The sequence below is a fragment of the Chiloscyllium plagiosum genome, unplaced genomic scaffold, assembly GCF_037043375.1.
Source record: "Chiloscyllium plagiosum isolate Xiang-an unplaced genomic scaffold, Cpla_swu_hap1 HiC_scaffold_17, whole genome shotgun sequence".
Classification (NCBI taxonomy): Eukaryota; Metazoa; Chordata; class Chondrichthyes; order Orectolobiformes; family Hemiscylliidae; genus Chiloscyllium; species Chiloscyllium plagiosum.
The window spans coordinates 59,404,870-59,419,269 of NW_028270155.1; the positions used below are offsets into that span (position 1 = coordinate 59,404,870).

Genomic DNA, 14,400 nt, shown 5'->3' on the forward strand with positions numbered 1-14,400 from the left:
CCACTGCTGGGACTTCCCAGGATTCCTGGCACCAATGCCACCTTTAAAGACCAGCCATGCACCCAGACAAAAGTTGGCAGTCTACAGCTGGCCACTGACCAGGGCATGGACAGGAATTGGCACCCTGCTTCGCTGAGCAGGAACCAAGAGGTCCTGCTGGCTGGGAGGTGTCTGATCACTGGTCATGGAGCGTACCTTGAGATGTTGGTGACTGGTGGAGGTCAGGAGGAGCATGTGGTGAGCGGGAGTCACCAGGTAGCTGCTATCTTTTTCATGTCGGGGATTGTGGCCTCCTAGATTCTATCAGGGGTGGGGTGGAGGGGTATCTGCCTTCAATGAGGTGACATGAGGTAATCGTGAGGCCATTAATGGGTACAAGCAGATCTCTCGCAGCTCACTAGATAGAATCTCATCTCACCATTCTACACCGTCTTGGTAAATGGGTCTCTTTTGTTCTCAACCTCAAGATGCTATCTCACATGATTTTTCCAACTTGGTCTCATGGCCCACATCATGTGGGGGCTGGGAAAGTTCTGCCCACGCTCTGCTTAGCTATTTCACTCTAAACCCGATGCATTACTCCACCTTATATTTAGTGACAGGAACATTCATGTAACACTTCACCGCTCTCACTCACTTCACCGCTCTCACTCACTTCACCGCTCTCACTGCTCCAGCAACTCATGCGACACTCTTGGGAATCAAATCTCGAGACGCCTGAATAAATATTACCTCACTGGACCTGAAAAGTTAACTCTGTTATTCTCTCAGCAGATGCTGCCAGACCTGCTGAGTTTCTCTCTGTTTTCGTTGCCTCCAACCTTTGTTGTGCAGGAAGCTGTGTATATTCTGGACTCTAAAAGGGAAAAGTTGTCTAAATACCTCCTCACCTGAAGACACCACCCATGGACAACATGCCTAACTCCTGGTTAGCACTGCTGCCTCACAGCACCAGAGACCTGGGTTCAATTCCCACCTCAGGCGACTGACTGTGTGGAGTTTGCACGTTCTCCCCATGTCTGCGTGGGTTTCCTCCGGGTGCTCCGGTTTCCTCCCACAGTCCAAAGATGTGCAGGTCAGGTGAATTGGCCATGCTAAATTGCCCGTAGTGTTAGGTAAGGGGTAAATGTAGGGGTATGGGTGGGTTGCGCTTCGGCGGGTCAGTGTGGACTTGTTGGGCCGAAGGGCCTGTTTCCACAGTGTAAAGTAATCTTATTTCTAACTTGCTCTCTGGAAATAATGCTTTCACGCACTAGGGTGTGGTCCACAGACTGCAGCACACCCCACTATATTGTGTCCTGTCACAGTTTGTTCCCCTAAGTTGATGCTCAGAGTTTGGGTGTTTACTTGCTTACACACATGACAACAGGGGAAGACCTGTGTCTGTGGTTTCGGCAATGACTCAGTTGATAGTCGTTTGCTCCTGTGAATAGCAACGCATTTGATAAGAAGCACAAAACCACTCATTGCTGGAAAGTCCCCTCATCGAGAGTAAAGAGAAAATATCTGTTCAGTTAGAAGCTTCTTGCCCAGCTGGCACCACACCAACATGACCTGGCGGGAGGTCACAACACTGCTCCACCAACTGCGAGCTGGCTCAGGGGAAAAAGATAATCCATCACAATATTCGCCCACACGACGTTACAGCTGCCCTCTACCACTTTATGATACATCTAAGTGATTATCTACTAACTTTCAGGCAGACTTTCACTTCCTTTGTAAGTCAGCAGAGCCAATCTATAAGCAAATTTACATAGAGAAAGACTTACAGTTGCACTTGACTCTCATCACCCCAACAGAACCCTAGTACTTGGCCAATTGCAATGCATTTGTGGAGCAAAAGACCACTAACTACTCCTGCACAAGCTTACACATATGTGTAACTGAACATTAGCCCCCCAGAAACTGCTGCAAATAAAAGAAAAATCAACAGGGACTGAATTATTACGTTTGCGGGTAGACTGCTGGATTGAATTGGATGGAAGCTGGAGGTAAAGTCAGGAAATTTCCAGGAATAATGCCAGATGGAGTTGGCAATCATTCCTGAGCTGCCACTGGCGAAGTCATCGGGGGGAGCTCATGTTTGGGTCTGGCAGTTGCTGCAGCAACAGTTCCTTGTTAAAAATGATGGAGAGGTGGGTCATGTCGGAAATCCAGGGTAAAGGAAGTGTGGAAAAGGGGACAGGTAACAGGTTCCATTTACACAGACTCCATATCTTACAGACAAAATTAAAGCTAGCTGTCCTCCACAAAGCTAATAGAATCACTCACACATTTGTACATGCAGGGCAAACAGCTTCCCCCATTTACAGTAAACAGATTGTGGAGTTCACCACAGCAAACACTAACAGGAGGTACATATCAACACTACATTCTAGTGAACAACAGCTAGCTCCCTCAGCTGCCACATCATCCCATGTCAAGCTGTGTATTTGACTCAAATACATCAGAGAAACCATTGGGGCTGAAACGATTTACATCTGACAACCACAGCTATCTTCCTTTGTGCTAGGTATGACTCCAGCCCGTGAAGAGCCTTTCCCCAATTTCCATCGACTGCAATTTTACTTGGGCTCCTTGATGTTACCCTCAGTTAAGTTATATGGCATGGGTAATCATTCCCAACTCACCTCTTGAATTCTGCTTTTCTCTTCATGTTTAGACCTGGTCTGGAGCTGAGCAGTTCAATGATCAATGCAAACTGAGCGTCAGTAGCAGATCATTGTTGACTAAAGGTCTCTTGACATTTTCTTTATATCCAGAAGTGCTCTTTCACACAACTGAACATGATTTCACCCCCTCACCAAAACACTCATAGTACTTTTTCAATGCCACCACCAGTAAGTCACTCGTGTTTTGCAACTGATTAATCAGCATGCAAAGCCCCTTAACAGCGATGCAGACCAAAGGTGATGGAGAGGTAGGGAGATGGGCAGGGGGCTAAATCAAAATGGAGTTGGAGAAGTGTCTCTTGATAACACTGATGATTACTCTTTCCACCTTTCCGCTAATGATTGAGAGTTGACTCGCCCATAATTGGTCTGACTATGTTTGCCGTGTCTTTTGTGGGCAGCTTGGTCAGCTGTGCAAGTTTCACAAGCTACAGTTTCTGTCAGGGAGGCTCCACACCATGAGCAACACCTCAGGAATTCAAGGCATTACCATCCCCAAAACAAACTCGAGAGAGAGAGACATGACATCACCCAAAAGGAGTGGGTCTGCAGCATCTTTCAGATTGACAATAACACTTGACATTGAGGAGAAAGTGAGGTCTGCAGATGCTGGAGATCAGAGCTGGAAATGTGTTGCTGGAAAAGCGCAGCAGGTCAGGCAGCATCTAGGGAACAAGGCTTATGCCCGAAACGTCGATTCTCCTGTTCCCTGGATGCTGCCTGACCTGCTGCGCTTTTCCAGCAACACATTCCCACACTTGACATTGAGCCAATCAGTTGAAGAGTGTGTCTGCTCTTGTTGAAAGAACACAGTGATTTCTATCAATGACCTGTTAACCAACTGAAGAGCGAGTGTCTAATAATAGTACCAAAGGAGAGGTGAATAAGTGAGTGGCACAGAGGGTGGAAACATATCAGATTTCATGAGACATTCAAGCATTTGACATTGGCAATATTAATGGCTCCTCACAATGACATGGCAGCACTCAACCTGAAACTGAAATCTTATATGCAAAAAAACTGAAATCTCACTTAGCAGCTTACAAAGTCTTGCATGCAAATTATGCCTTTTATGGATAAAGGTAAACTTCTTCTGTAACATGGTTGACACGACAAAGGGAGATCAATAACACAATGTGCAAGAGGAGGGGCCTGACCTGTCTGAAAGAGAGGCCAGTAGGGGTCAGTCTTTTGAATACTCATATGCTTTGTCCATCAGGAACATGAACCAAAGGATTGGGGATCAATGTTTTGTACACCTGCGACATGCCGTTTTATGTCAGAAAGTGAAGAAAACCACACAGAGAGGCAGAACTCATGAAGCTTTCTATTAGAATCTGCCTAACGTTAGCTGACTGCTGGCTTGTACCTGATTCTATAGCATGGCCACATGTTGCCAGGTCTGTGTGAGCACATATTGCAAATTCTGACCAGACAGTGAAAGGGGATGAGACTTTTATGTGGCAAGGAATGGGAGCTCTCTTTACTCAACTATTTCATACTAACAAGAAATGAAACTCGATCTGTTTCCAACAGTTAGCTGCCACACAAAACAAAAATAAACAAAAACTGGTTTTGAATAGCTTCCATCATTATACTCGAATCCAACAATGCACCTGAATTATACCAGTCATTGGAGAAACATTTGGGCAGGTACATGAATGGGACAGGTTTGGAGGGGTATGGACCCAAATACAGGCAAATGGGGCAAGTTTAAATTATGAAAACTGGGAGGCATGGTGAGTTGGGCCAAAGGGCCTGTTTCCAAGCTGCAGACCACTATGACTCTATCAGAATGTCCCAGCTTCCCTCCCTATCACCACCACAATCACCTAAGAATGGTATAAGCCAGCTTCCACTGTCCCAGTTCAGTTCAATCAGTCCTCCAGCACTTGGGTACTGTCAGTCTGGAACAGGTTGATTTATACGACACAAGATTCTTCATGCACTGTGGACACAGAGTAAAAGGAAAAGCCAGGACATGATCCTCCATTACCTTAGCTTCCTGAGTGGTGTCTCGTGGCTGCCTTCATATTCCATCGAAGATGATAAAGATCTGTGCAGCAAAAACGAAATAAATGTAGGAACTCTGGAACACGACCATCAACAGTGACAATTAACTGAGACTTTAAAGTTTCCTATTTGAACTGAAATACCTGTTAATTGGGTTGCTGGTTGAGCTGGAGAAAAATCGAATTGTTGCAACATTCCCACCATCACTGGAGAAAAATATAATTGACATATTAGTCTAAATATTTTGTCATTTTACAATCATTATAGTGCTTCAGGTAAATAAGACTAACCAGAAAAATGAAAATACTTGAATTTCCTGTGCTATAAGAAAACACGAACAATAGACAAAAGCTGATAAAATCTAATACAAGATTATACACACGCCACAGGAAAAAGAATTTGCAGGTCCATTAGCAGCAGTTTGAATCTAAAGCAATTAATGCTTATTCATAATAGACATTTACTTCTTGCTTCCCTGACAGACTGCCTGAATGCTGCACAGTCTGTTTAACTAGGGGTCTGAAATTCTGAAACAGCATTCCCAATTTCAGTGTCAAACAAATCCTTATTAAACCTTTCCCAGCACTCATCAATGATGATAGAACCTGACACTGATACAATTCATGATTCAGGGGAGCTACTTGGGTGAATTTGTACCTGTAAGGCAGAAATGTTGGCCAGGCCCAGCTAAACTTTTCACGTTTCTGCATGGACCAGAATTGTTGTTTTGAGCCCAAACCTGCAAGATACAGCCTGTGGTTGTTGCAGATATTTTGCAACAGTTAAATCAGAAAACTAGAGTTCTACAAAAATACAGACAAACATTGTGACACCAATTCTCCAACCTACCATCTATCTGGTATGAATGCGCCTTCTGATTTTTTTTGCAAACTTTGTTCCCGTTACTTTAACATAGATATATGGTCTGCTTAAACTAAATGAACAAACACCTCCATTAAAAGCATTAATGATCACCCAGCAGGATCTCACAGTGAGATCTCAGGGCTAAGGCAGATATTTTTGCTTTCAAAAAATATTTTCCTTCCGGACATTATTGAGTTGTGAGGATGTGAGTTCACAGGCACTAGTTACCTTTCAACTCATGTATGTGTAAGCCTGGAAAGTAAGCATTGGTGGGATGTCTAGAAACATAGTGGAGGGGGAATCATTGACAAACTTAATTCTGTCTTCAGCTCCCTCCAAATCCAGACATCCTAGCAGGAATCACTGGTGAGCAGTTAGGAACTGGATGCTTTCTGCGTTCTCCTTAAACTGGGAGCAAGAGAGACAACCGTACATTGTTTTCCCCTTTTTTTATGTTAACTGGATGAGTTGGCAGTCTGGGAGGTAATGTCAGTTGGCAAACACAGAGTTGTTGGTTGAAAGGACTTGGTGCATGTCAATATAGGATGAGATAATGTTTGCAGGGAGTGAAAGATGGGAGATAAGCCAGGAGGCCATTGGAATTGTCAACCTCGAGCAGGACCTTCTTTGACTTTCCCATCACTGAGCTATGCACTTAGCAACAGCATGAGGAAATTTTTATATCTGATCAAAACAAATATTCAGCTTTTCCCTTCATCTAGTCTTTGTTAAATTGATCCATCTCCTATGTTGGGGCTGTGCTCGAAGGAAGTGTGGGTCAGAGTTGAGCTACAACACTGTTGCACCAAATCTCCAACTTAACATGTATTAAATGTAACTCCTCCCTATTTCCTCTCATACCAAGTTGTCTGAATTTATCCTGTATACAAGAGCTTTAACCCAAAGTGTCCTTTATTGAAATCTATATATATTGAAACTGGTGCAAAGCTAGTTACTGATATCAAATGCTTTCTAGCCACCAGCAAAATCATTCCTCCATATCCCAAAAAGGAAATCAGCTCAAGCTTTGAAAGACAAAAGAAGATGAGGTGTTGGAAATGTTCCTTACAAACAAGCCTTTGAAGAGCTCAGCCATTCACAGATGCAAGAGAAAATCTCCAGAATTTGTTCAATCTCTCCAGTTGATATGCTGCTGCCCAAAACCATCACCCAATTAAAAATCCTGTCCACTTTTCCAGCTTCAATCCTCAGTCTCCTATGTTAAGGTCAAGTTCAAGACAGAAACCAAGCCACCTTCCCTTGTGTCTGGAGTTTATTAACTATTCAGTCTTACTGCTGCTTCCACAGACCAGCACTGTCCTTTATATTATTTTATTAAACAAATTACAAAAACAGTTTACAACAAACAGTTACATTTACAGCTGCATACAAGAGACAGCAATTTTACAAGGGAGAGGAGCAGCAAAGCTAGGCCCCAAACCCTACCATTCAAACAGTTTACAGGGACATGAGGACAAACCTCAAATCCCAGTTTCACAAAGATATAAAAGAGACAACAGCAGTGACAGTTGTACATTAGACAGTATTGTTACATACAAAAGTGCAGACAATACAGACCCAGCAAGCCCCCATCCCTAGCACTGTCCTTTATATCCACCCAGTCAATTAATTAATCAATTAACCATCATTACCAGCTTAACTACTTGGTACATTAATATTTTAGTTGCCCTGAACAAGAATAATCTCAGTGTTTACTGCTCAGTGACAATTCCCCAACTCTCCCCATAACATATGAATGGGACTGTATAACCATGTAGAGTCCTACACCCAGAAGGATGATGCAATCTACACTCTATGCAGCCATATCAGAGAATAAACAAATGTCTGGCATAAATATTCAACAATAATGTCTCTTACCTGACATGGATATCCAGGATATTTGAACAGGTGTTTATAGTGTTTGCTATTCTAAGAATTCCATCTATGGTGATATTATTGTCACCTAATCTGAAATAAAAGAAGGATTTTAAGTTATATTTCCAGAATGCTTGTGTCTTACAGATTTACAAATAGGTTAGGATCAGCTCTTATAGCCATCTTCTCAAGACTAGTGGCCCCATTTTAAACTGTCCGTTCTAACATAAGGTAAAACAAAATGCCCTGGAATAGTGGTGTGGAGTTGTAGTGAACTTCACCCTGAGACAGGCCCACTGATCAGATTGCTGGGGGGACAATGAGCCAAGGTGAAACTCAGTTTAAAGTCACATTTGAGCTTTTACTTCCTGCTAGACACAAAGGAGGAGGCAGCTTGTCTAGCTGCTGGCAGATTCTCACAGGCAGTCAGACTGAGTGCTGGAGAAATAGACACAAAGAGGTACCACTGTGCCAAGTAGAAATAGAGAACTGTTATGGAGCTAACCATCAAGTGGCAGGATTATAATGACTGAACCCATGGTCTAGGAACCAATAGTTGTAAAGAGTGAAAGACTACAGAATTGCAACAGGCTATCTTGCAATGGGAAGTTTATTTGATTATTGTCAGAGGGTTGAGTGAAGGAGTCTTTGTTTAAAAGGACACTGGAAGATTCATCCTGGTGAAGCAGGGAGAAGAGATGCTGTTAGAATCAGGAGGAACTGTACATTAAAATCAAAACTATATATATCTACTGAGAGTGTAGTATGCTGCATAGGCACAACTGAACATTACATTCGAAATGTAAAGGAGAATATCTTTTCAGTACAAATTGCCTTCTAACTAATGTTTATTTGATGTTGATTAAAATTGTTAGAGTAATAGTCTTAAAATGTGAAATCTTGCTGTGCAATTGTTTGCATTGGGCATTTGAGAATTCATACTGCATTTGAGAAGGCTCTATAGAAGTGATAACACCTCCCGACATGGCAGCCTAAGCCTCCTAGGATTCAGATTCTTTAAGGAAGCTTCTCCCTCTGTTTGAAGAGCTGGCTTTATCGCTCAGTCAACAACAGCTCTCTGTTGATTTCCCTCCCTCCTGCAGAAGAGCAGGTCTGTGAGGAGCAGTCTGCTGCCTTCGGTGCTTGTGCGACAGAAGCTGTGTCTGCTCCAGTTGTTCTGACTCCAGCCGGTCATGTTGGTGCTCATCTGAGATCCAAAGGGACTCAGCTTAAGGGAAATTCGCGCTGCAGGACAGCTCCAAGCTCCAGACATACAGACAGTCAAAGCTGTCAGCACAGGTGAGCGAAGCCTTTTGTGCAAACAGACGAGTAAGCAGCGGTGAGGTTTCAGTACATATCTGTACTGAATGGAGGGACCTTCTGCCCCCTCCATTGAAACTATTTTCTCTTGCTTTCACTGGTGGCATTCAGTAAACCCATAGAACCAGCTGTAAACTGCAAAGGCCACGTTAGTAATCATTGACACTTTCAACATGCTACAATTGCAAACTGCCACGCCTGAGGGAGATGGTCACACACAGCCTGGAGTGGGGAATTTGGACAGAAAAGATATTCCCCTTTAAATGTCCTGATTCTAACAGCACCTCTTCTCCTTAAAGTTGTATTAGTAGCAGATTAGTACAAGTTTTGAAACAAAAGAACAATCAAAAGTTTCCTTTTAAGTTGTAGTCAGAACATTGTAGCCAGAACTCCAAATATACTTGCACTACATTTTGAGTGAACTTCCTGATGCGTTATCAATCATAGAATCTCCACTGTGTGGAAGCAGGCCATTTGATCCATTGAGTCCACATTGACCCACCGAAGAGCATCCCAATCAGACCCACAGCCCCCTACCTTAACCCTATAACCCTGCATTTCCCATGGCTAACCCACTTAGCCTGCATATCTTTGGACTGTGGAAGTGAATTGGAGCACCTGGAGGAAACCCATGCAGACATGGGGAGAACGTGCAAACTCCACACAGACAGTCACCCGAGGGTCAAATCGAACTGGGTCCCTGGTGTTGTGAGGCAGCAGTGCTAACCACTGAGTCACCTTGCCACCCCAACTCACTCAGTCAGCACTCACACAAACCTCACAAACACCTGCTCCCAAATAGACACAGCCCTGGACTTTACAATTCAGTCTGGATGGACAGGGAAGACACATTGACCTCAAAAATGGTGACATGGAAGAAGGACCAGAAAACAAAAACATGAGGAAGATATTCAAAATGGTCTTTTTTTTTAATTGTACTGAGGAGAACCACTGTCCTGGCACCTGCATGTTGAAAAGAGTAAGAGATTGGATAAACTTAGATATCATGATTGGGTTGAAGTTATTAAGAAGGTTACTGAAGGAGCTAGAGAGTCTGAAGTCATAAGAAGGTTCACATTTGCAAGACTGTGTCAAAGAATCACAGAAAAATGTGTAAGTCTTAAATCACATCATAATGTAGGAAAAGGATGCCATTATGGAATTATAGAGCGGAAAAGGAAATTCAGAAAAGCATGGCCAAAGGTGTTTTCATCTAATAAGGAAAGACATAAGAAGTTCTAATGAAGAAGAACAGAATAATTATGAGGTCTTGCACTTTGGAAAAAAGAATACAAGCATGGACTACTTTCTAAACAGTGAGAAAATTTGTAAAGCCAAAGTACAGAGGGATCTGGGAGTGCTAGTTGAGGATTCTCTAAAGGTAAACATGCAGGTTGAGTCCGTGATTAAGAAAGCGAATGCAATGTTGTCAATTACCTCAAGAGGGTTGGAATATAAAAGCACCGTTGTGCTACTGAGACTTTATAAAGCTCTGGTTAGGCCCCATTTGGAGTACTGTGTCCAGTTTTGGTCCCCACACCTCAGGAAGGACATACTGGCACTGGAGCGTGTCCAGCGGAGATTCACATGGATGATCCCTGAAACGGTAGGTCTAACATATGAGGAACGGCTGAGGATCCTGGGATTGTATTCATTGGAGTTTAGAAGATTAAGGGGAGATCCAATAGAAACTTAAAAGATAATACATGGCTTGGAGAGGGTGGACGCTAGGAAATTGTTTCCGTTAGGTGAGGAGACTAGGACCCGTGGACACAGCCTTAGAATTAGAGGGGGTAAATTCAGAACAGAAATGCAGAGACATTTCTTCAGCCAGAGAGCAGTGGGCCTGTGGAATTCATTGCCACAGTGTGCAGTGGAGGCTGGGACGCTAAATGTCTTCAAGGCAGAAATTGATAAATTCTTGATGTCACAAGGAATTAAGGGTTATGGGGAGAGTACAGGTAAGTGGAGTTGAAATGCCCTTCAGCCATGATTGAATGGCAGAGTGGACCCGATGGGCCGAATGGCCTTACTTCTGCTCCTATGTCTTATGGTCTTATAATTACAAATAAAGAATGCATAACAAAAATGTCAGGGCTTTCATAAAAAATGTTGGACAGCCAACAATAATTACAGAACTGAACAGAGGTGGCTCAGTGGTTAGCACTGGGGACCAGTGCCAGGGGACCTAGCACAGCGCCAGGGACCCGGTTTTGATTCCAGCCTCAGGCGACTGCCTGTGCGGAGTTTGCACATTCTTCCCGTGTCTGCGTGGGTTTCCTCCAGGTGCTCCAGTTTCCACCCACAGTCCAAAGATGTGCAAGTTAAGTGAATTGACCATGATAATTGCCCGTAGTGTTCAGGGATGTGTAGGTTAGGTGCATTAGTCAGAGGTAATTAGAGTAATAGGGTATGGGAATGAGTCTGGGTAGACTTGTTGGTCCAAATGGCCTGTTTCCACGCTGTAGGGATTCTATGATTCTAATTACTAGGCACTACTCTGATTGTACTGTTCAGTCAGTATGATATACACAAAATAATCATCAGTACCTGGGGTTAATTCTTTGTCTAGAATCAAATCAATGGGTTCAGACCACCTATACAGGAAATTATTATTACTGTACTGAGGATAATCACTGACATGAATTTAATTTAGGGATACATATTGTTTATTGTTAGAATAACAGATACTGTATTTGGAAGGATCAACTGTCATCCATCTTACTGAAGGGATCAAATAAAAACCATCCCAAATGAAAGTTTAACATCAGATGACTAAATCTATTAGTCATTCAAGTAACTGAAGTAGGGGAAATTCCTGTCATTCCTTTTGACAAATTCCTATAAACATTATTTCTAAACTTAATTTATGTTGATTAAAATCAATCTTAAAGTAATATGAGTAGCAGATTGGTACAAGTCTTGAAACAAAAGAACACTCATTCAAAAGTTTCCATTTAAGTTGTAGTCAGAACACTGCAGCAAGAACTCTAAATGTGCTTGTTTGGCATTATAATCTACACAGAAACAACAAGGGTTGCAATGTTATCTCTGCAATGTAGTTCAGCTCACAAAAATCAGCAGTTGGTTCATCAAAAAGATCACTGCACCAACTAATGATGATGTGAGGTTGGCAGGATGTCCTCCTACAGTGCCACCTGAACCTGGCAGGGCTGTGGTAGAAATGAGGGGATATTGAAGCCTGACTATGCAGCAACTCTCCTCTGCAAGTTTCCTCAGGTCCCTTACTGCCTCCTCCTCTCCCTCTCACTCGATGTAAATGTCATTTAGGGTTAGAACCTGCTGGCCAATTGGTTTTCCTTCTATCCCCCCAGGTTCCTGGAAGGACAAACTAAGAACGCTTGCTATATCCAGATGTACCTTGTCAGATAAAAACTCAACTTACTCAATTTTTCTCAGACTTCCCATTTCAGGAAGCACGTCAACAAGTACAGTAATGCCAGCATCCCCGAGTTCATTATCTTGCAAGCTGGGGAGAAATTGCAACTCAAAATGGTAAGAAATGTCAGGAAGAAATAGAAGAACTTCATGTAACTTGGTGGAATTTTCTGTGATACTTACTTTATTTCTTCCAAGTGATGACAGATTTTCAGTGCAGAAGCCAAGTGGGTAATACCCATCTCACTAATACTACAGGATGTAAGGCTGGAATCAAAAGTTGACGTTTGCAAATTAAAGTAAATTAAAGCTTCGAAGAAAAATGACCAACACGATCAAAGTACGCAACAAACTTCAAAAAGAACAACTTACACATATGTAATGTAAATAAAACATTCCAAAATATTCCATAGTTGCAATGGCAAAGCTAACACTGGACCAGGGAGGAGACATTAGGACAGTTGATTAAAAGCTTCATCAGTGGGCTAGGTTTAAGGGTATTTTAAACACAGATGGCAAACTAGACAGATGGAGAGGTTTAGGGGGAGCTTAGGACAACGACAGCTGAAGGGATGGTGACCCCACCAACAGCAGGCTGAAGGAAGTGCAGAATGGTCAAGTGGTCAGAGTTGGTGGCACCCAGAGGTCTCAAAAGGTTGTTGTTTTGGAGTAGGTAACAGAGACGGAAGGGCATCACCCTCCCAGTCAAGCTTTAATCTCTGCTCAACATTATCCTAAAATGTACACTTTCCAACAGCACTCAAAGAATATTGTAAGCAGGGAGTAGTGATGGATTTGCCAACTTCCCTATGTAAGTGTCATGGGTGCAATTAGACTAACCAAACAGGGATCAGCTAAATCAAAACACACAAGGACAACTTAATACCTCTAAGGAGTGAGGGGAGTTTTTGTCCGATGTACCTTTAACATCACAGGTTTTAGGGACTCCGATCATGGACTAAAAATGTAACATCTAATAGTAAGGAACTAAATGAAACCAATAAATGAGCATCAAGTTGTTATATGAGATGGTATCCAGTTAGGGTGATGTTCTATTACAGTATTGGAACTCATTGCATTGTTACTGTCTTCCTTATGTAATTGCTGCAGTTCCAACAGGAGTTACTACTGACCAGATTAAATTAGACACTACAATTATGACCATGGTGTTAATAAAGTTCTTACATCAGCTTCTTTAAGCTGCTGACTTTAGGAATGATTTCAGATAGCGTTCCAGCAAACCTGTCCTCATACTTTCTGCTTTTGAAACTGTAAGAGGAAAAGAGAGAATTAAAACATATTTATTTTGTATTATTTTACTGGTGGAATAGAAAGAAAGCACGTTTTGATGGACAGCATTAAATTTTGCATTTCAGGCAGCAATATATTCGCTTTTTCACCATCCAACTATATCGTCCAGAATCTTAAGTGTCAAGTTAACAGAAAACATGTCGCATACATGATCAGGTCTGATCTTGGCCCCATCTCTACTTTTCGGCCTCTTGATTTCATCCCTTGATTCTCCAAGGCCAAAAATCAGACTATCTCGTTTGTAAATGATTGTGCTTGTGTTAGACTAACAATGTGTAACTCAGTCTCTGTTTACACACAGGTGAACCACAGAGGAGAGAGAAAGGAATGCAACACAATTTGTCTCCTGTTCCAAATGTCATAAGATACACTTTAAAAATGGGTTTGTATCACATATTTTTTTAAAATCAAAGATTCCATGAGCTGGAGACAGGAACATTGTAGCTTTTAAACAGAGCACAATGGTACAGATTATCCAAACGACATGGGTGGGAAACATTTTGGTGGATAATCAAATGCCAGATAACCGAATGCCAGATAACACAGTTTAGACATGCATTAGGACCTTGCGATCTTGTTCGGATAATCCGAAATTCGGATAATCGAGGTTAGTCTATATTTGTGGGCAGAAGGACAATGCCATAATTCCTCATTCTTTGCCCTGGTCTAAGGAGCTATTTGGTTTTCAACAGTAGAGAAGCAACCGCTTAACAAATCCTAACAAGAGGGTCCTGCTTTAATAAGACATAGTTTATAACAGGATAGCAGGTAGACACAAAATTCATTAGCTAGTTAGACATCATTACTAAAGACTATTGGGAGAGATAGATGACACATTGATCCCCTTTGAGTCCTGTTTGCTCAATTTCCCCATCTAATATTGCACATCATCATCATCAGATTGGTACAATGTAATGCAGTCTCCAACATTAACCTTTTCAGAACC

The 14,400-nt window shown here is 42.3% G+C and overlaps 1 protein-coding gene across 11 annotated transcripts in view; it reads right to left on the reverse strand.

The window, feature by feature from the left end:
• Positions 1 to 14,400, reverse strand: part of nlrc5 (NLR family, CARD domain containing 5) — a 179,509-nt gene that overhangs the window by 101,772 nt on the left and 63,337 nt on the right. For all 11 annotated transcript variants that reach the window (XR_015759976.1, XR_015759975.1, XR_015759977.1 and 8 more), the window contains 6 exons: positions 13,329 to 13,412; positions 12,327 to 12,410; positions 12,151 to 12,234; positions 7,428 to 7,517; positions 4,829 to 4,891; positions 4,669 to 4,728 (listed from right to left, as the gene is read on the reverse strand). Coding sequence is in view for 8 of the 11 variants with exons in the window: in XM_043707157.2 (XP_043563092.2) it covers positions 4,669 to 4,728; positions 4,829 to 4,891; positions 7,428 to 7,517; positions 12,151 to 12,234; positions 12,327 to 12,410; positions 13,329 to 13,412 (465 nt within the window). In the remaining 3 variants the exon portion in view is untranslated. The remainder of the gene's footprint in view (positions 1 to 4,668; positions 4,729 to 4,828; positions 4,892 to 7,427; positions 7,518 to 12,150; positions 12,235 to 12,326; positions 12,411 to 13,328; positions 13,413 to 14,400) is intronic.